The sequence below is a fragment of the Tamandua tetradactyla genome, chromosome 24 (genome assembly GCF_023851605.1).
Source record: "Tamandua tetradactyla isolate mTamTet1 chromosome 24, mTamTet1.pri, whole genome shotgun sequence".
NCBI lineage: Eukaryota > Metazoa > Chordata > Mammalia > Pilosa > Myrmecophagidae > Tamandua > Tamandua tetradactyla.
In genome coordinates this window covers 17,949,336-17,971,754 of record NC_135350.1, presented here as the reverse complement: position 1 = coordinate 17,971,754, position 22,419 = coordinate 17,949,336, and the positions used below count along the sequence as shown (strand labels likewise).

Below are 22,419 nucleotides of genomic sequence, written 5' to 3'. Positions count from 1 at the left end.
GTGGAAGGCACTCCCTTAGCTGACCACAAAAGTAATCAGCCATAGATGAATTTCACATACTGATGATTTAATGCAACAGAAACAGAACGACCAGGCATCATCACCTAGTCAAGTTGACACCTGAATCTAACCTACCACAGTCACTGAAGCCAGAACTGAGCTGTGCCTGGGGTTGTCCTTCCTCTTCTCTCACATAAACTTACAATCCATTTTCTTCCTTTTATCCATCTTCCCTGCTTTTGCTTTAGTGATTAAACCTATCACCTAGCATTTACAATGTGCCAGCTAGTAATAACGTATATGTATTATTAATGCATATACATTATTATATGTATATGTAAATACATTATTACTATTATCCATTTTTCTTTACAGATGAGGAAATTAAGGAACAGAGAAGTAAAGTAACTTTCCAAATGCCACACAGCCAGTGGGGCAAAGCCAGGATTTAAACCAGACAGTTGATTCTAGAGCTCTTTTAACCTCTATAATTTAGCCTTCATTCTTGAATTATTGTAGAAAATGACTAATTGGTTTCTACTCTCCAGTCTTAACCAACCCTTCCCACAAATTCCACCTTTTGTATGACTACCAGAGTACTCTCTCTAAAATCCAGTGTAATCATGTTAGTCTGCTGCCTAAAATCCATTAGAATTTTTCCATCTAAATTTCAAACTAAAGTTCAAACCCCTTAATGATGCACAAAGTCCTTCATGATCTTGCCCCTGAGTTCCTCAACAGCCTCTTCTGTTACTTCCTCAGAAACATTGTACTACCAGTGATACTTAGCCACTTGCAGCTTCTGAAAAAAAAAACCTTACTCTCTGGTATCTCCTCACTTTTGTACTTACCCATAGCTCTTACTTCAGGGGAAAGCTATTGTGGCACGAGTTCAAAGGTCCCCAAAGTCAGAATAGGTGTTCATCTGTGCTTTTAGCCCTATTATTGTACTTTTCACATTGTGTGGCAAACAGGAGCTTCATCTTGTCTCTTCCTTGCTGGAATATATGTTCCTTGAGAGAAGTGTCAATTCTTTGTGTCTATGGTATCTATCATTTCAATAAATTGTTGTCAAATAAAGATGAAGTAAAATAATGCAACCACTTTGTTTTTTTAATGCTATTTTCTTAGACAAGACCTGGAACAAGGAGATGTCTTGTCTATCACTGGCTTCACCTTGGCTTATGTACTTGGAGGGGAAACTCACCTTAGAGTGCATTCGGAATAATAAGGAGGTCCTTTGGCTTACTGTGGCAAGTTTTGGGGGTGAGCATGGGGGTTTGGAAGTAAAGAAGAGACGGGTCAAGAAGAGGAACGTGAATATATTAGCATTAGTGAAGGGAGCACATTGTGACATGGAGTAATGAGACCAGCACATAAAATATGTTCAATAATTTTAGTTATAGGAGTTGTTTCTAAGGGAAATGACTAAGAAAATTAAAAGGCTGCATTTTTTTTCTCCATTTTACAGCAATTATTTTTTGGGGAAGACAGTGCAGAAATTCTTAGGTTGTGAAATTTGTAGAAAGAAGCACATGATAATTATATGAATTTTATAGGATTCTGATACCTTCGTGTCAGACAGAAAAACATTCACTGGTTTAGGCTCAGTCCATTCTCTGCTCCTGTCCATCTCTTCAAATTCACATACATTAAGCAGGGCAGTTGTCCTTCACCATTAAAGAAGCACGGCAGTGAGTTATGTTACCATGGAAACAGAATCACTTTTTGTGCAAGACACATCCTTTCGTCTGTGCTGTTATGAAGCAGAATACCCTGGTAGGGCTGGAGGGGGTCTGATATTCTGCCTCCCAGTACTATAGTGAACCTTTGGGTGAATAAGTGACTTTCAATTCGAGTACTTAACTTTAATAATTATTTTTGACGTTAATAATTATAACTAGAGCCCCTACAGAATTTTACTTGGAAAAGACTGAAAAATGGACTCTGCTTTTAAGGGAAGAGTTATAAATTCTCCCACCCTAGACCACTTCTGTTAGAGAAAATGCAAGGGAATTTCCAGTCAATAGTTTCATTGTGTGCAAAATAAGTGTTTTTGTTTCTGACTTTCTGATTTGATCATATTGTGAATTTATGAGGTTGTCCTCACCTATTTCTTTCTTTGTCCCTACTCTCAGCTTCTTGGTAGTGAACATACATATTTGCAGCTCCAACTTGTCTTGGGCTGTGTATATGCAAACCATCTGCTCCTGACTCTCTGGCTGAGCCTCCATCTAAGCCTGTCATCCACTTCCATTTCTGAGCCTTAATTCTTTGTTCAGCCAAAGCCCCCACCTATCCACCCATTTGCTACCTATTTTGATACTGGAAGTCTCTCTTCATTTCATGCTAAGCCCTAAATTCATTCCCTGCTTATGTTATTTTATTCTCTTGTGACTAGTCTATTTCTTACTGTTTGTGTTACTGTCTTGAAGAACAATATTGCAATACTTACACTGCTCAAAGAATCGACTCAGTAAACTCAGTAATATCCCAGGAACAAAACAAGAGTCCCTCAACCCTTTAGGTCCAAAGATGTTCACAGTCATTGAGTTTCCTTACAGAGCCAGAAAAGGTTTCATTAAAGAACAAAACAGTAAAAATAAAGCCTTAATACACACCCAAAACAGTAAAGATAAAACCCCTAATACACATACTCATGACCTTAGAATCTAAATATAATCACAAGAAAATCACAAATAATGAGAGGGAAAGGAAAAACTTTTATGGGCTAGATAATTAAATTAGAAAATAAATATGTTACTTAAAAAATACAAGTGTTTAATGCTAGAGATAAAAAACTACCTTAAGTATCAAGGGACATACACTGAGCAGCTAGACAGAAGCAGCCATTTTTTGTATCCACCATACATTTAATTCTCAAATGATTATTTCTGTTATACAAATGAGGGAACTGAAACTTACATGATTTGCAAAAAAAACAAATGAAGAAGCCATTCCTAAAATCAGCGCACAAATACTAAATGATAATCCTAAATTTCTGATTCTAAATTCACTCTTCTTGCCAAATGCATCACCTTGTCAGAGTCCAGCAAAGCTGTGATATACTAAGGGCTGAAATGCAAGAAAAACTGAGAAACTTCTAATCCTGGCTTTGCCGCCTCCTATTGGGACCTTGGAAAAATCATGTACATGTCTCAGACTCAGATTTCCCCATTTTATTTATGGATAAAATAACCTAATCTCTGCATGAGAATAAGGAATTAAACAGTTAATGTATACACCATGTTGAAGACATTAAAGATATGTCATTTTTTAGGAAGAGTAATTTGTTCTTGTTATTATAATTGATCCAGGGCACTGCCCATCAATTTAGCCTTCCCAATCTGTTCAGGCCCAAATCATTATCAATCCCAAATTTGCAATGTTTGTCACCCATTTCTTCTGTACCCCCCACATTATCTGACACAGTGCTGGGCTGGGTAGATGCTTAATATGTACTATAAAATGATGGAGTGGGTGATTAAATCAAATATTGTCCAAAAACCACTCGATACAACAATTATAGACCCAATTTTATCATGATATCAGGAAAGATTCCATAAATGCCTGGATACAGTTAGCCCGAGTTGATTTTTGAAGAGGTAGTCATAAATTTGGTTCATAATATTATCCAATTGATTTTTAACAGGAGTAATGACCCTATTAATTCTTTTTATTGTCACATAGAAGGCAATACTGTATTTCTACAAACTCCATCACTTGCCTTTCAGAGAACCTCGGGAAATGATTGTGGAATAAATATTGAAACATAACTCACTTAGCACCTGAAATTTTACTTACCGTTGCCTCTTATAAATTAACAGTAACTACCTCATTTTGAGCATTTACTATGTATGTACTGTGCTCTGAACTTTACACACACTGTCTTCATTTTTATGATGACCCTGAAAGTGGGTCTATTATTGTCCCTATTTTATAGATGAAGAAACAGGTTCAAAGAGTTTAAATAACTTGGTTAGGAAAGGCAGTCTGTAGCACAGTCAGTTTCCAGCCCATGTGGAGAGGCTCTAAACTGTGTGCTTTTAACCAAGACACTGCGCCTTCACTGAACAGGTAAAGACACTTTTTGAGGAAACCAACATTCTTTTGCTGCCTATCCCCATGAAGCTCCTTATTTTTGTTTTGTAAAAGAAAGGAAGAAAAGAAGGATGGAAGGAAGGGAGGGAGGGAAGGAAGAAGGAAAGAAAGTAGGAAAGGAAGGTAGAAAGGAAGAGGAGGAGGAAAGAAGGAGAGAGAAAAGAAGGAAAGAAAAAAGAGAAAAGAAGGCCACTCAAAGACTTTCACCCCTTCTGAATAATCTGGAATAAAGTGGGACCCAACCAACCTTTTAACAGTGTCCGCATGGTTGACTAACGAACCATGAGGTACCCATTTGGTCTGACTTGATGTCATTTTGCTTCTGTTTTGCATTATCAGGGGAAGTATTCTTGCAGATTAAAGGCCCTCTGGAGGAACATTATAAAACCTACTGCTATCACCACGATGAAGCCCACAGTGTGCTGGAGTCCTATGAGAAGGAAGAAGAGCTGAAGCAACATTTGAGCGGCTGTATCCAGTCCTTGAAGTAAGGCCTTTTCAAATGATGATTTTCATCCACTCTCAGTTGCCTGGCAGGGAACATTTTGAATGGATTTAGATAAAAGGCCTCACATAAATCCTATGTTTTATGACGCTTGCTGGGAGCTCTGCTTTGCACTCCTTTATGGAAAGCTGACATGCCAGAAGCCCTGATTGACTTTTTTTTTTTTCCTTGCGAGGATGACTAAAAATAACATGGAAGAAGATTCAGCACTCTGTAGAGATAGGAAAATGCAATATCCAAAAAAGGAAGAAATGTAGAAAGAAAGCCCTCCTTAAAGCTATGGCTGCTTGCCTGCTCCCACAGTTCAAGGACTATGCAGGCCACCCCGTGGCTGCATGACTACTGAGGCATGGGGTGAATGAGGACTGGGAATGTCCTGTGACTCTGAAAGAGGAGAGGTCAGCAGAATCAGCCCCTGTTAAAATTAGTTTCAGGACAATTAGTCACACCTCCTTTCTTTATTCCTGGAATTTGCGGAGAGAGGGGTGCTAAATATACATTTTTTCCCCCTAGAAGAAATATCTATTCCCTATAAAAATCTGAAAAACATAAGGATAGTACAAATAAGATATTTTTTAAGCCCTTGCTATTCCACCATCTATTGCATTGTCTATTCATATGCATAAATGTGGGCATGGGTTTGGTTTGATTCTTTAAAAGAAGAATCTTTTAAAAGGAGATTTTACTGTATATACTGTTTTCTACCACATGAAATGTAAAGCCAAAATCACTGCCGATTCCATATATTATCCAGTAGTTCTGTTATGGTATCTTTCATGTCTAAGGATTATACCAGTATTGAATGATCATGAATTGACTAAAAATTTACCAACTAGGGAGAGCTGTGGTGTTAAATCAGTGCATGCCGACCCCACTCTCCAGCATACCTCCCTCATATACTCTTGTTGGGAGTGGGGGATGCAGACAGAAAAGGAGTCTTAATGTAGCCTGGTAATGCCTTAAATCATCTGTATTCAGAGTCATTCTGATTCTGATTTTAAGAAATAATTTTCAGGCACTGGAAAGTTGTTGCTAAGGTTTAGAAAAACAAAAAATCCAAAGGAAGCAAGATTGGCAGAACTGTTTTTTTAAGGCACAGAAAATCAAAATCAAATAGTTTAAGTTAGAGCCATTTTCACAAAAGTTGCTTTTCCACGAAAGTAAAGTTAATGATGAATTGTACTGGTTTGCCTGAAGGCTGAGAGCCGTAGAATTATTGACATTACTGTAATACTGACCTCAATTGAGCTCAGCTTTAAATTCTGAGAAACAGGTTTTCACACAGGTTTATAGGCCAAAGAGAGTCTGGAATACCCTAAGGGTTTGGCTTGCCTTGCCTAGTAATCAGTCAAAGCTATTATTACTGTCCTCTGCCTCTTCCTTGTGGCTGAATAACAGAGCCCAAATGCACAGTTGCCAATTTCTAATGAAATTAGGTGCTGCCTCCATTTTCTACCCTGCAAGGGGGTACTGGAACAAGTTGCTTTGAAGCAATATCCGCGTGAGAGTGGCTTCATGCTTGAATAGCTAAAGAGGATTTTAAAGCAACTTATGTTGCATTTTAACCAAAATTAACGTATGTTTGAGGGCCTAATAAATATTTATTAAGAGTACAAGATAGTGTTGAAAATGTATAAAGAAAATATTTGGAAACCTAGATCTTGCCTCCAGGAACATATACTCTAATTGGGTAGATAAACAGAACCATCTGGAAAGTTTAATAACAATACAAGTGTGAATTTAAATAACACACCAGATGCTGTCACAGTGCAGTTCAAGACTAATTTCCAAAAAGGAGAGATACTTTAAATTTAGAGCAATGTTTCACTTTGAAAAGTTAGGGCAATATTTCTTGGTGTGTGAGCTCCCCTGCATCAGATTTACCAGGGATGTATATCAGAAGTACAGATTCTTATGCTCCACTCCAGACCAAAAAATTGGATTGTTGTGTGGTCCAGTGCAGGAATCTGAACTTTCAACAAGCATCCTCAGGTGATTGTTGATACATGCTCAAGTTAAGAACTACTTTAGAATCCACAGTACGTACTTACAGCTTTCCCCTGAAGCAGATGGAGTTTTGGTGTTTTTTATTTTCACACAGATGAAGATACAGTCTAAGGAGTAATTTCAGGCTTGGAGATTGCAAGAAAGAAAGGACTAAAGCTATTCAAAAGCACAATATCACATCTGCATCTCTAGCCTATAAATTGAGAAGTTTTAATTTATTCAAATTTATTCAACAAGAAGCAGTGGCAGAATCGCATCAGTGACCTCTAAGATTGTGGGATCTTCTGTATTAACATAATCTCCAAACATGTGGAAGTTGCTGACTATCCAGTTACTTAGCCTCCTTAGGATTATATAAGTTTGCTGATCTGTATGAGGAAAGTGAAAATTGGAATGGCTATAAATGGAAGTGTAGCTATAATTAGCATAGCTTGTCTGCTGCTTCCTTTTTCTGTTTTTCTAGTTATAAATACCCACCAAAGTCTCTTCTGTATTTCAAAGTCCTGGAGATGTGTTAATTTTGTAATAGAAAAAGAATGATGGGACATTGCTAAGTTTTTTGATGGATGGAAAACATTTGGTAGCTTCATGTCTAGTTTTTTATAAATTGTTCTTTATTTACCTTTTTCTTAATCAAGTCTAGCATCCTTAAAAGTAAAACCTCAAACTTCTAGTTATCTGGGCATTTTGGCTGCTCTAAGTTCTCCATTCAAATAAATCTACATTTTATACTTTCTCACCACATTTTATACTTGCTAGTATCATTCTAATGAAATATTCCAAGTAAAATGTACTTTTAGAAATTCTTTCAATTCCTTGACATATATCTTTGAACAAAAACTATAATCGTTAAGGAGTCACATATAAAATTTTTACTAACTGTGAACTGAATTTTATGAGAGCTTGTGAGAGTAGAGGTATGGTGGAAGATGTATTTAGGTATCCCATAAAAGGGTAAATACACACAATTTAACTTTTTTCTTTCTGAACTATCCCTGGCTGGATTTAAGTTCTGGAGAGTTGTAGTCCAAAAGAGAGATTTTAAAATGAGCAAATTTAAGGGGATTTGATAATGTGATGTTACCACTCCATATATTATGATTTCCTCTAATGGAAAATCTTTCAGATTCTTTTTAAAAATGTTATACTTGCATTAAATATGATTACGTGCTGTTTTTATTACATTATTTAGGTTTAATGTTTGAAATAAGCAAAATAAAAAGATAAATACTTTTCCATGTCTGCCATAAAAACAATCTTTTCTTTCAACTTCACAGTGTTTTAAGGACCCTTAAATTATCACATAATTATCCATTTGTTTCTGTAGAAAATATAATTTTTATTTTTATTTTTCTTCTCAAACTTGTTGATCTATTATCTACAGAGAAAATAGGGCAAATGAAATTCTATCTTAGGAAAAAATAGAAATTGGGAAAAGAATGTGAGCTTAAAGGAAGTGAATGGAAGGATCTGTTGGATGTACAATTTCTTTTATTACAGTAGAAGTGCTCTTCATATAGCAGTTAATCGTTGCCTAAAGCTGTGATACCTGCTGATTTAAAATAATTAAAGTTCTGCAGTTGATTCTCAACCAGGAGGTCTTAACTTAGTGATACCTAGTTATTTCAAGCTGTCTAAGAATCCATTCATATAACATGTCTGAAGATTGAGGAAACAATATAATTTACACATTGGTATGCCACCGTTTTTCACTTATATGGAGTAGTGGGATTAATTTAAAAAGTAGTAAATCCATTAAAATTTATGAAATTCAGCATAAATATATATCATTAGAGATTTTTCTCAATCATTAAATGCTTAAACACTGTCTGGTCTTATGGGATGGGATCACACATTTTTTGGTATTGAACACATATCGTTGTATTCGAAAAGGTTGGAAATCAGAGACCACGGTGATACAGTAATAAGCACAGGTTATTATTTTATTTCTCTGTAGTCATGTGAGACTTTTAGAGAAAAACTTCATTCCTTAAATTTAACCTGAATTCTTTCTACCTTTTCATCGTGAATTAATTAATCTGGCAAATACTTTTGGACTCCTACCATGTGCTAGTCACATATTAGGTAGTGGGGATACAGCATGAAACAGGCAGGCATAAATCCTTGTTAAGGGGAGAGCCAGACAATAAATTAAATAAGTTATATAGTATATTAGAAGGCAACAAGTGTGATGGATAGAAGTAAGATGGGAAATGGTGATAAAGGCTATGGGTGGAAAGAGTGTTTGCAGTATACAGGGGGTAAGAGAGTAAGCCTCAGAGCTCTCCCTGGAGGAAGAAGCATCCGGGAAAGCATCATGTGCAAAGACCCAGAGGCAGAGCATGCCTTCAGGCTTTCCAAACTGCAAGGAGAGCGGTGTGGCTGCTGCAGATCCGGAGAGTAGGTGAGTGATAGGAAATGAGGAAGAAATGGGAGGAGGAGCAGGTCGTGAGGTGCCTAGCTAGGAAGAACTTTAGTTTTCTTGAGCAAAATGAAGCCACAAAAGCTAGCAATTCCTAGTGACCCTGGTAATCCCTAATGACATGATTTTGTGAGACTCATGTAATCGAATGGGTGAATTGTTTATAATCTGCATTACATTAGAGAGATATTATCAAGCAACTGATAATAGTTTTCTGCAAATCAGTTAAACAGTTCCATCGTAATCTTGCACGTTTGGTTTCTCCTATTTACTGTGCTTAGTAAAGCCTCTTTGTACAATGTAAACAAAACTTGAAGTTCAGTCCATTTCCAGATTATCAAAACGTACTAACCATAATCTGAATTAACAGTTTTAAACTTTACACAAAACGTGAAAGAAAAATAGTGCCCATACTAACAACTTCAGGGACAGGATTATAAAATGAGATGAACTCTATAGGAAATTCGTGAAAATCACTTATTGTCTTATTTTACATACTAGAATTTAAAAAATTTTACAATGTTTTCATGCTATTTCAAATATGTGGATTTACATTAATTCCCTTTTTTCTCTCTTTCTCTTATAGGAAAATATACATGGAAGAGTAAGTCATTCTTTTTCCTTTATGAAAGTCAAAGATAAAAATCATGGGGAAAAACTCCTGAAAATTCCTTCCAAATCAAAATATTTAACATTTACAATACGTGCATTGCTTTTACCAAATAAGTGAAGATTGCAAAGGTATTCACCCTAGACATTATTGATGCATCAGATTTCAATGTTACTTTATTTCCAATTTTTCTGAGATGGTCTTATTTATTAAATTATCACATATACGTTTCTGAACTTTTTAGAAGAATCCTAGGGTATAGTTTGCTTAAATCACACATTTGCAGGTGCCAGGAACTCCCCACCATTCATGTGTTTAGGAAACTTACTGTATCCAAAACACTTTTCCTTAAGAACAACATTAGTCTTTTTAAAGATCTCACATTAATACCATAATGTTTTTGAGGGTTTCATAGATTAATGCACAAAAGAAAAGATTCTTTATGTATTACAGTAAAATACTGAGTTTCTTTAAAATTGGACTTGTATGGTTTCTAGAGAAAAGCTTCATACACACATATGTATGTAACATTCGCAATAAAATATTAAGATGAAAGCGTCGGTCACTAGAACAACATAGAAATGATTTTATAAAACAACATGTGCGGGTGGGCGATGGTGGCGCAGTGGCATAGTTTTCTGCCATGGGGGAGACCTAGGTTCGATTCCTAGTGCCTGCCCATGCAAAAAACAAAAACAAAAGCATGTGCATTTTGGGAGTCATCTTGGTCTCTCAAAGAAAAGCATGTCCGGCCTAACTAGTACTGAAAGGGTGGTATTGACTTTTTAAAAAAAGCTCAAATTTACTAGAACTTTAAAAAGCTCTTGTTTGGCTGGAAATGGTCAGCAACGAGCTAAATTCCTGGAGTTTCTGGTCTTGTGTTTGTGTTTCTGCTTGCTTGTGTATTTTGAACTCCTGAGAGTTTAGATCAAGAAATATAAAATTCACCCATAAATGGGCTGCAGTGGCTCAGCAGAGTTCTCACCTGCCATGCTAGAGACCCGGGTTCGATTTCTGGGCCCTGCCCATGCAAAAAAAAAATTCACCCGTAAATATTATATTAATTTAAACCATAAATATCTGCCATTCTTAGTTTGATGCAGAACAGCAGGAGAAAATACAGAATTCTGGAACTGTGGGGAGGGATCAGACATGCAGGAGAACTCTAGACCTAAGCTTACACCTCAGCCAAATTGGGAAGATGGCGTGGGTACACCAAAATAGGCACGCAGTTCTCTTACCCTCTCGGCGTTTTTCTTTCGAGAAGGAATAAATATCCTACAGTACAAGCAGATCAGAGTATTTTTGTGTACTTGATTTCCGGTTCTAAGATTTGAATTTGAAGAAGTACGTAATGGAAAGGAACTCTAACTCTCGCATTTTGGTCCTTTCACACATCAAGTCCTTCTTGGCTTCTCTTCAGTGATAGTTGGTGGGCAGGGGATGGAAGGATGGGCAAGGTGGGACGGGCTGTCCCATTATAAAGTCTGTGTCCCTAGCATTGTGCCAAGATCTGGAGATTCACATAGCTGGGTAGGTGGAGAAGAACTTCAAATACTACAAATTCTGCTTAGTTTCTTTTCCTGAAACTTAGATTTTCATAATCCAAAATTGTAGGAGATAGATTAATTCAGAGAAGAGAGAAATTCTTCTTCATACAATGAGCGTGTACACACTCTTAGACACAGACTACTTATAACAGTACTTTGAATTGGAATACTTGCTTTTAAAAATCACACTAGCCTTTGTGACAAACCTTTAGGAGTTAGCAAGGTTATGTATGCCCCTCTCGCCTGTTCTATTCATCAAGAACTGAGAGGAAGAGCAGTCACAGTGTGTGGCTGGCTGAATATCAAAGCTGTGTTTGCCATGAGTTATTTTCCTTCCTGTTCCTCTCCTTTCACTCACGAGGTACTCATGCTGCTACGTAAAAGGGTAAAAGCGTGTTGAGTGCTATGTAATTGTCAGGTTCCTTAGTAGCTAGGGACAGGAATGTTGCAGCCAAGAGTGCATTTGAAAGATGTGTATTTCAAATGGCCTCACTGAAATCTCTTACTTAGGGTAACTGAAAATTGTTTGGTTTTTTAAAAAATCTACATTGAAAAAAAAAATAAAGAGAAAGGCAAAGATTAATTTTTAATCTTATGCAAACATCAAAGACAGTATAAAACAGATAAGAATCATAGCATTCCTCTATAAAAGAGAACCCAAGAAAGCATCTGATACACGTCGTGTATTCTAAAACAAGAAAAAGATGCCTATTCTAAATTTAACTATCTCCAAAAATTCAGTCTTCGGCTCAGCTTTATGTTTTAACTCTTTATTGTATGTGTTCTGTCTGGTTAGCTATTACCACCCTTGGAATAAGGGAATTCTATTCATCTCAAAAGGTGATCAGTTTAGTTTCCCTTTTACTAAACTTAGTATTTTTTAAATTATTGAAGAACCATTGAAAAATATAGAAAATCAAAATAAGGACAATAAAGGTCATCTGTAGTCATATTCCAGAGTTAACCATTGTAACGTTGCAGGGAGCGCCTCGTCTCACCATGGAGATTTTCTTTACACAAACATACTGACTAAAACAGGACCACGGTGCATTTTCTGTATGGAAATTTGCTACCTAATTCATCAAGACATCATGAACATCTTTTAATGGCAGTAAATATAAATCCATATATTTTATGACTGGATAATATTCTATCTATATGAATATACTCTAATTTAGTTTCCCAAAAGCTTACTAACAGGTGAATTTAGTCTATCTGCCTAATAAACACTAATGTTATGTGTTCATTTTTATACATGATCATTGTAGAATAAATGGTTGTTTTTCTTAGGATGAATTTCTAATGGTGGAATTATTAGATCAAAAGGGATTTTGACACATATTGTCAGAAACTTTCAGAAAACTTGAACAATTTTTGTCCCTACTACCCCTATATGAATTGTCCATTTATCCATCACTTGCCACCACCAGACACAATTAATATTTGTATCTTTGAAACTTGTACCAATATAATAAGTCAAAAATAACATTCTATTTTTTCAAAATATTTTATTGACAGATCGTCACTCACATAGCCTGGTTCTATTCATCAAGTACTAAGAGAGGTTCTTGGTCCATACGTGGTATACAACCAATGGCTCACAATATCATCACATGTGCATTCATCCCATGATCATTTTTAGAACATTTGTATCACTTCAGAAAAATAAATAAAAAGAAAAAAGAAAAACTCAGACATCCTATACTGCTTACCTCTCCCTTTCATTGACCATTACTATTTCAATCTACCCATTTTTTTACCCCATCACCCCCCATTACTTATTTATTTTTCCTTATTTTTTAATTTATCTGTTCATACCCTGGATAAAAGGAGCATCAGACACAAGGTTTTCGCAATTGCACAGTCATACTGTAAAAGTTATGTAGTTACACAATCATCTTCAAGAATCAAAGCCACTGGAACACACTTCAACAGTTTCAGGTACTCACCTCTAGTCACTCTAATACACCATAAACTAAAAATGGATGTCTATATAATGCATGAGAATAACCTCCAGGGTAACCTCTTGTTCTGTTTGAAATTTCTCAGCCACTGAACCTTTATTTTGTCTCATTTCTCTCTTCCCCCTTTTGGTCAAGAAGGCTTCCTCAATCCCATGACGCCAGGTCCCAACTCATCGCAAGAGTTCTGTCCCACATTGCCAGGGAGATTTATACCTCTTAAAGTCATGTCCCATGTACGAAAGAGGGCAGTGAATTCACCTGCCGAATTGGCTTAGAGAGGACACATCTGAGTAGCAAAAGAGGTTCTCTGGGGGTGACTCTTAGGCATAATTATCAGTAGGCTTACCTTCTCCTTTGCAGGAATAATCTTCATAGGTTCTAGCAACAAGATCAAGGGCTCAGCCTATTGAATTTGTTGTCCTCACTGCTTGTAGGAATATTAGGAATTCCCCAGATGGGAAAGTTGAATATTTCCTCCTTTCTCCCCAGTCACCCAAGGGGATTTTGCAAATACTTTTTTATTCTCTGCCCAAATTACTCAGGGCATCACACTGACCTTTACAAGCCAACAAGATCTCATGCCCTAGTCAAGATGTCATACAAGTTAAATTAGATGATGCACTACTGAAAATATAAATTTTTGCACCAAATAAACATCTCTCCCGTTGGTGTCACAAAGAAATTGATTCAGATCAGCTTCATTCATATCTCTAATCAAAGTAGGACCACTTTTCAACTTTTTAAACAGTTTCTGTATGGGGTAGTACTTCAGAGCTCTAACTGAGTCTCAGGTGTCACATAAATATTGAAAGTTTCTGGGAACAACCAGGCTATACACAAATAGCTCAGAATCTCAGAATTTAGAAATAACAATTACAACTCCAAAATAGATGTGACTGCTGTAAGAGCTTACAATATAGGACCTTTTACAATAGGCCCCAGCCTCATAAACCAAGCTCTCAACTTAAGTTCTTCAAGTTTGTATATTATAGTTAATCCATATGAGTGAGGCATGATAATATTTGTCTTTTTGTTTCTGACATTTCATTCAACATACTATCTCAAGGTTCATTCACCTAGTTGCATACCTCACAACTTCATTCCTTCTTACAGTCACTCAGTAATCCATTGTATGTATACACCCCAGTTTCCCTTTCCATTACTCAATCATTGTACCCTTAGGCCACCTCCATCCATTGTGAATCATGAACACTGCTGCACATTTGTTTCCCCACCAACAGTGAATAGGTACATCTCTTACATTTTCTGTAGCACTTGTCTCTCTGTTCACTTTTAAAGATTTTATTCACACATCATACAGTCCAGCCCAAGTAAATAACCATGCCTTTGCCACTATATTCTGTATGAAGACATTTCCTTTTCTTCTGCAAAGAATTCACACCCCTGCCCCATATCCCCCACTTGTGTTAGTTTTGGCACAATACCTTTGTTACATTCAGTGGAAGCATATTACAATGTTATAGACCCTAGCTCGTATTGATTGTATTTTTCCCTCTATACCATCCCATTTTTAGCACCTTGCAATGTGGACATTCATTTGTTCTCCTCCCATTTTTGGTGGTGGAGGGGACATGGGCAGACTCTGGGAATCGAACCTGGGTCTCCAGCATGGCAGATGAGAATTCTGCCACTGAGTCACCATTACACCACCCCCAAAACGTTTTTATATTGTACATTTACTTGCCATCATTGTCCACTTTAGGCACTCCTAAGTTATACTCTCTCAGTCATTATCCTCTATCTTTCATTCTGGTGTCATATGTACCCCAGTGGTAATCACTTTTTAAAAAATTTTCTTATAGTTTTTATTGTCCTTTTTTCTCATTTATAAAACCAATACAGGTTCATTGTAGATATAATTGAAAACACTGACAATCACCTTGAAGAAAAGCAAATTCATTATTAATCCCATCATTCAGGGTGAATTTAATATTTAGCTATACATCCTTTCAGTCTCTTTTAGTCACACACAGACAATGGCACATGCGTGCACACACACACCCCAGGATTCCTACCCCCAACTCACACTCATCCTTGGCAAGGATCACTAATAGTTTTGAATCATAGTTTTCTCATAGTGCTTCTCTCTTTTTGAAGAAGACAACCTGGGAAAATTATTTGATCTTTGTACAGAAAAGGAGCTGATTTAAAAGCTACCGTAGGGTCTAGCAACAATAATTCTATAATATCTTCTGTTTCTCAAACAGGAAGGCCTCTCACATTGTATTGGAGGCTGAACTGAAGGAAAGGAAGAGACTGCCACTGTTCTGTACTGTAACATAAAAAAGCACAATTCTGAACTGGGCAGGAAGCCAACACATTCTCTGCATTTAGGGAGATGTCCCCAGGGAGGACTGTCTCTGAGAACTAAAATTTGTTTTGGAGAGGTGTGTGCAGGTGTGTGTGTGTGTGTGCACACACAAGTATTTCATTTAAAACCTACCTTCTGATAAGAGGTAGGAATGTGGATTCTAGGAGGAATCCACATTCTTCCCTGTTGAGGTTCTTAAGACACCCAAAGCTCACCTTTGACTTCTCCGGGATGTTGGATAGATCTGAGGTCTGTGTAGAGGCTCCTAAAATGAGTTTTCTTGAGCCCACACAGTAAATTAATTTTGACTTTTTGTCAACATTTAAAAATCTGTCACACACACACAAATTGGTTTTCTGGTCTCTTTGAGGAATAATAAGGAAAATCTGGCCACACCGTACCCTTTTTCTGTTTTTTTCTTTTCTATTTTTTTGGCATGGGCAGGCACTGGGAATCGAACCCGGGTCTTCGGCTTGGCAGGCGAGAATTCTGCCACTGAGCCACCATTGCCCGCCCCAAACCATACTCTTTTATATATTAAGGAAATTTGTTCTTTGTCATATGTGTCACAAAAATTTATCCGGTTGGTCATTTGCCTCTTGACTTTGCTAATTTTTTTTGTTGTTGTTGCTTGTGTTGCTGAGCTCAATTTTTAAATAAACATTTTATCATACTTTTCTATTTTGGCTTTTGGATTTTGCACCTTGCTTAGAAAGGCTTTGCAAATGCCAGATTAATTTTTTAAATTATTCTATGTTTTCTTCAGATTCTTTCATGGTTTCATTTTTAATATTTAGATCTTCGATGTGTGGAAGTTATTTTGATATAGAAAGTTATATAGGAATCTGTGTTAATTTTTTTTCTTATATAACTAGCTAAGTATCCTAACACCTGATATTGAATAATTCAATTCTCCTCACTGAGTAGAAATGTTATATTTATCTTGTATTCAACTTTTAAATATATTTGTGTTTTATTTCTTGATTTTCTGTTTGTGCTGTTCATCTACCTCTGTATGTATTTTACCAAACTGTTTTCATTTTTGTAGCTTTATAATGTATTTTAATAACAGTTGTGACTGTCCCAGCTCAGGTCTCTTATTTTTCTGAATTTTCTTGAGAATTCTTGCATGTTTCCTATTATTTTTTTCTTAAACTTTTATTTTGAAATAATTTTAAATTTATAGGACAGTTGCAAAAGCAATACAAACCCATACAGAGAACTCCAACATGCCTTCTCTCTCAGATACCCAGACTCATCAATTTGAATATTTTGCCACATTTGCTGTATCATCCTATCTATCTCTATGCATCCATCTATCTATCTGTTATCTATCAATAATCTATCTATGTCTACATATGTATTTATCCATCTGTCTTCTAAACATTTGAGAATGAGTTGTATGTATCATGCCCCATGAACACATGTACATTTCCTAAGAACAAAGATCTTTACTTAAATAAATGCCTTAAATAGTTATCAAGTTCAAGAAATTTAGCATGGGTATAAAGCTTACAGTCTATATTCCCATTTTACATCCTAATAATGTCCTTTTGAGCTCTTTCTCCTCCATTATTAGATCCAGTCCAGGATCATGTATTGCATTTAATTGTCATCGTCTCTTTAGCTGTTCCTCTGATAGTGAGAACATATATACAACATAAACTTTCCCATCTCAACCATTCCCAAGCATACTATTCAGTGGGATTAATCACATTCAGAATTTTGTGCTACCCTCACCCCCACCCATTACCAAAACTTTCTGATCACCCCAAACAGAAATACACATTTTGCATTAATTCCCAATCTCCCCTGACATGGTAACCTGTATTCTACTTTCTATCTGTATGAGTTTGCATATTCTAACTATTTTATATAAGTGGACTCATTCAATAGCTGTCCCTTTGTGCCTGACTTATTTCACTCAACGTGATGTCTTCAAGTTTCATCCATGTAGTGGCATGTATCAGAAATTCATTCTTTTTAAAGGCTGAGCAATATTCCCTATATATATATATATATATATATATATATATATACCACATTTTGTTTATTGATTCATCTGCTTGCTGATGGTCATCTGGGCTGATTCCTCCTTTTGCCTATTGTGAATAGTGCTGTTATGAACATTGATACAGAAATATCTGTCTGAATCCTTGCTTTCAATTCTTACGGATATATAGCTGGAAGGGAGACGACCAGTTTCACTTTTTGAGGAGCTGCCAAACTTTTATGTGGCACCATTTTATAGTTCCCACCAACAAGGTGCAAGTGTTTCTATTTCTTCACATCCTCACCAGCACTTGTTGTTTTCTATTTTTTAAAGTAATAGCCACTCTAGAAGGTGTGAGATCTCATCGTGACTTGTCTTTTTAAGTTTCTCTTTTTGTCAAAAGTATACGTCTTTGTGGTTGAAAAAGTTACATAATTCTATAAGCTTTGGTTAGAAAAATAATAGTGGCCTGTCTTCCTACCTACCCCAAACCACTCTTAACCTAAGCACATTTTCATATCTCTCAGTTGTCGTCTTTGATATTTGTCGTCATGTCCCTAAAAACATGCTTGCTCTTTCTTTTTAGCTCTGTTTATTGATTCCCCCTATAGAAGATAAGAATTTATCTTTCTTCCTTACATTCCTGCTGCTACACACACATCCTCCCCATCTACCCATTTTTCCAATATAAGTGTTCTAATTTTGACTAAAGCAATAATCTGCATTTGAATTCTTATATTTAGGTAATTTTTTTTTTAGACCTGAGTCTCAGAGTAAACTATGATTACTTGTTTTTTTGTTTTTTTTATTTTTGCATGGGCAGACACCCAGGTATGGCAGGTGAGAACTCTGCCTGCTGAGCCACGTGGCCTGCCCAATTACTTGTTTTTCCAGGAGTCAATTATTTGTTGTTGCCTCCCCATCCTTCCCCTCCCTGCTTCCTTCTCTTCTTCCTTTTCCTTTCATTTGCTTAATTTTCTTTGAAGTAATCATTAATGCAAAAGTCATGGCCGGTTATTTAAGTTATAGTTCAAGGCAATCAGATGCATTGGGCATGCTATCAATTTCACCTCTGTAAAATAGCCACTGCCAGAGCCTTCCGGAGCCAATCTAAGGTTGGATTAGTGACACAAGATGAAGATGTTTTTCTAGGAACTCCCCATCATCTTTGAGATTCTCTTTTCTTCTCTCCAGTATTGGTCCTCCTTCATTTTGGTAGAATCCATCCTTTAACTGTTTCCTCCATTCCTCAAAGAATGAATGAAAGTAACATTTTGAGCACTTTTATGTCTGAAATATTTTTATTTTGTTCTCATACTTGCTGTATAGCTTAATTAGGTATAAAATTATAAGTTGAAAATCATTTTATTTCAGAATTTAAAGGTTTGCCTTCATTGTTTTTTAGCTTTTAGTGTTGCTGCTGAGAAATCTGAAGTTTATCCTGCTTTCTGATCATTTGTTTGTACCTGATAACATTTCATTGCAGTAAGAGTTCTTTCAAACTGCTAATGCCTGTCGCTTTCTTGAATTACTTCGCTGGTTTCTTCTTCCCCATATTTGCTCAGTTCACTTTTTCCGGAACTCTTATTATTTGGAGTGATATGATATTGGAGCTCCTAGATTGACCTTCTAATTTTCTTGTGTATTTCTTCTATTTTCCATCCTTTCCATTTTTATTCTCCTTTCTGGGAAGTTTCTCAACATTTTTTTCCAAAACTGTTATTGAGCTTTTATTTCTGCTATTACCTTTAATTTCCAAGGGCTCTTAATTAGTCCTCCCATTGATCCCCATTCTTTAATAGCATCCCAAAGATAAGGCTTTTTCTTCAACAAACTTCTAATTAATCCTTCTTATTTTAACTCCACTTTCCTCAACTCCCACTTTCATAGGTACTTGGGGTGACTAATTCAGGAACTTTTATAGCAATGATTACTTACTTCCTCTCCATGTTACTGGTTCTCTCTGATCTTCAATATAAGTTGCCATTCATTCATTTGTACGTTTTCTAAAATGTGTTAATATCATGTATTTGTTTTCAGAGTTATCTTCTATTTACAGCTAGTGCTTTTGTTTGCAATGTGCAGTGTCCTTTAAAATGGGTTTAAATTTTTTTGAAAGGAGAGTTATTTGAAAATAATTGTTTTATTTAACTACTAGTATGTTTTATTTAAACTACTGGTATAAGTAGTTTGTGACCACTATAAAAGAAATATTAAATTTTAAGATGCGTGTGGACATAAAATAGAGGAAATTCAAGTCAATGGGATCAGTAGTCACATAATTATTTTCTCTTCCTCTTATTTTGCCCCACTAGTTAAGAGATATAGATGTGCCTCAATGTCGTATATTTGATTTTTTCCGTTTTCCACCATAGCTTTTACATTGTTTGTATATCATTTTAATTTTCATTGCACAAGTTTTGAAAGGGATTTGCTCTGATGCTCTTTGCAGTAAAACTGGATACCGCTAAAATGAAGCCAGCTGTGTTTACTCGACTTTGTGAAGTTCTAATAATAATTTGTAATGAGATTAGTGCAGCTACTTATCTCACTTACAAACGTGTTCATGATAAGACAGAGGAAGGTGAAACAGAATAAAAAATTAGCAATGATCTCAGTTTCAGCCCAATATATGTGTATGTGGAATTGTTACCAATTTGATTGCTTACTGTGATGGAGACATGATAATTGTCTGTCTGACTGAGACAGGCTGTATGACACATATGATTCACCTGCCTTGCACTGTTGTCAGAACTGAATCTTACTGGGTGGGAGTAGGTGGGGCGAACCCCATATGCTGATAGCCCTGGAGTGTCATTATCTTATAACACATCCTCTATCTTGTTTGCCATATTGCTTGTCTGTGTGAAGCAGCTTTCAGAGCATCACTGCTCATCACTAGGGCAAATGTCCAAAGTGAATGTCTAAAGACAAAAATCTCTGGGAGATTTCCCATTTCTTGAGAAAGTGTTTTCTCTTAAGATTTGCATTTGTGATGCTTTTAAGGGAAACAACAGTCATTTATAATTATTACTGTAATTTAAAATATAAAATGGAGAGAATAGAGCTTTGATGCTAAAGGGCAGTAACAAAAAAAAAAGGGATGATAAGACTTGGGCATAACAAAAATCCTAGGTAAGGAAGAAAGGATGGCAGCTCAAAGATACACTTTAATATCGCTTTGTATTTTTTATAATTAAAAATAAAATGTGCATATAAAAGAATAGACTGTGTTAGTAAAGTATCTTACCAAAATTGATATTATATTAAAATGTTTGATTATATTTATATTTTGATTATATTGTCGATGATTTTTAAAAGATTAAATAAATGGTGATAGTCAAAGGAAAAATTCTAAAGAAATTCTGATCATGTCCATATAAATAATATGATTTCCTCTGATCAAGTTGATACCTTTAAATCCCTGACTAGTTTTCTATCTAAGACAATACTTCTACTTAAATTTCTAACTGTTATATCATTGTAGAATCTCTATTTAAGGCACATAACAAAATGCTGTCCTTCGTATTAAAAGGTAATGCTAAGTCAGCAAGTTAGAAATTATGTTTTTTAGTAACTATTCTTAGTGTTGATAATAATTTGCATTTTTCCATCTACTTTGCAATCCTCTTGGAAACCAATAACATCTCTTTCCCTCTCTCTCTCTCTCTCTCTTCTCCCCTTTCTTCACTCTAATGCTTACTATATGTGGGAGCAAATGTGTAGAAGCGCAAGTTTAATCATATTAACCAACTCTACTCCCCTGTAAACTTTTAATATTTATTTTTTTTCCTTTAAAAAAAGTTGCTTTTTGATTTGCTTTGGTCTTTTTATCTCTATTAAGTTACCATCATTTTTTTCAGCATGATAATAAAATTCCTCAGCCATTTATTCAGGGCCACCTTTGCAATTTGGGGAAAATTGCTCAATACAAAATAAAAGCACATCACAGAGAATTTGAGCAATCTATCATTTCGGTCTATAAATATTCACTGAGGGTACTGTATGTCATGCTGGAGATATAGTGGTGAAGGGGAAATTGATAGTAAACTGGTAAGTAAAGAAATAAGATGATTCCAAACAGTGATAAAGGCTATACTGAAAGTAAAATGAGGAGCTATGATAGACAGTTAGTGGCATGTGTGTGTGTGTATGTGTGTGTACATGCATGCGAATGCACATTTGTGTGATAAAGTTCCTTCGTTTCTCATTTATCAAATGAAGGGTGGAATTAGTCTCTAAGATGCCTTCAGACATGATGCAACTTTTCTAACTTTGCTCAACATTTTTAGAAATATTTCACTATTTTAATATTTAGAGATGGTTCACTATTCTAATTTATATAGTCTGTTGTGTATTCATATTAGTTCTTAAATATAATTGAATTATGAAAAACCCATGTATCCAGATTCTATAATTTCTCTTTATTTGCCTATTTGTATAAAGAGGCTTTTAGAAATCTTGGACTTATGGTTGAAAGATGAACAACAGAGGGTTAGAGCATGGCATGACCAAGCTCCTGATTTCTTCACCTCCTGTGAACTGCATGGCCAGCTGGAACTCTGTCCTCATCTGAGAGGTCCCTAAAAGGGGAGTCAGGAGCGGGTGCTCACTTTTGCTTAGCTATTAGAAGATCTGTTGGCTAAGAAGAATTCAACAGGTGAAGTCATTGCATGACAGCTGTGAGTAGTGATAGTGATGCTAATAATAATAATTAGAGAACAGGTCTTATTTATTATACAGGTCTTTGGGGATGGTGATACAATCTTTGAAATGCAACCTCCCAGTCTGGTGAAAGAGAGAAGACAGTGCTTTCTTTTGATTGTACTTTGCAAGTCATATATTTAGATTATTAAATAATGAATTTATTTTGCTCACTAATCACAAAAAATACCATCAGGAAAATGTATGTTTTCTCAGTGGTCATGAAAAAAT

At 35.8% G+C, this 22,419-nt stretch overlaps 1 protein-coding gene across 1 annotated transcript in view; it reads left to right on the top strand.

The window, feature by feature from the left end:
• ARHGEF38 (Rho guanine nucleotide exchange factor 38) overlaps nucleotides 1-22,419 on the top strand; it is a 168,507-nt gene that overhangs the window by 94,081 nt on the left and 52,007 nt on the right. The window contains exons 4-5 of the mRNA XM_077142641.1: nucleotides 4,441-4,588; nucleotides 9,622-9,639. Of these exons, the coding sequence (XP_076998756.1) occupies nucleotides 4,441-4,588; nucleotides 9,622-9,639 (166 nt within the window). The remainder of the gene's footprint in view (nucleotides 1-4,440; nucleotides 4,589-9,621; nucleotides 9,640-22,419) is intronic.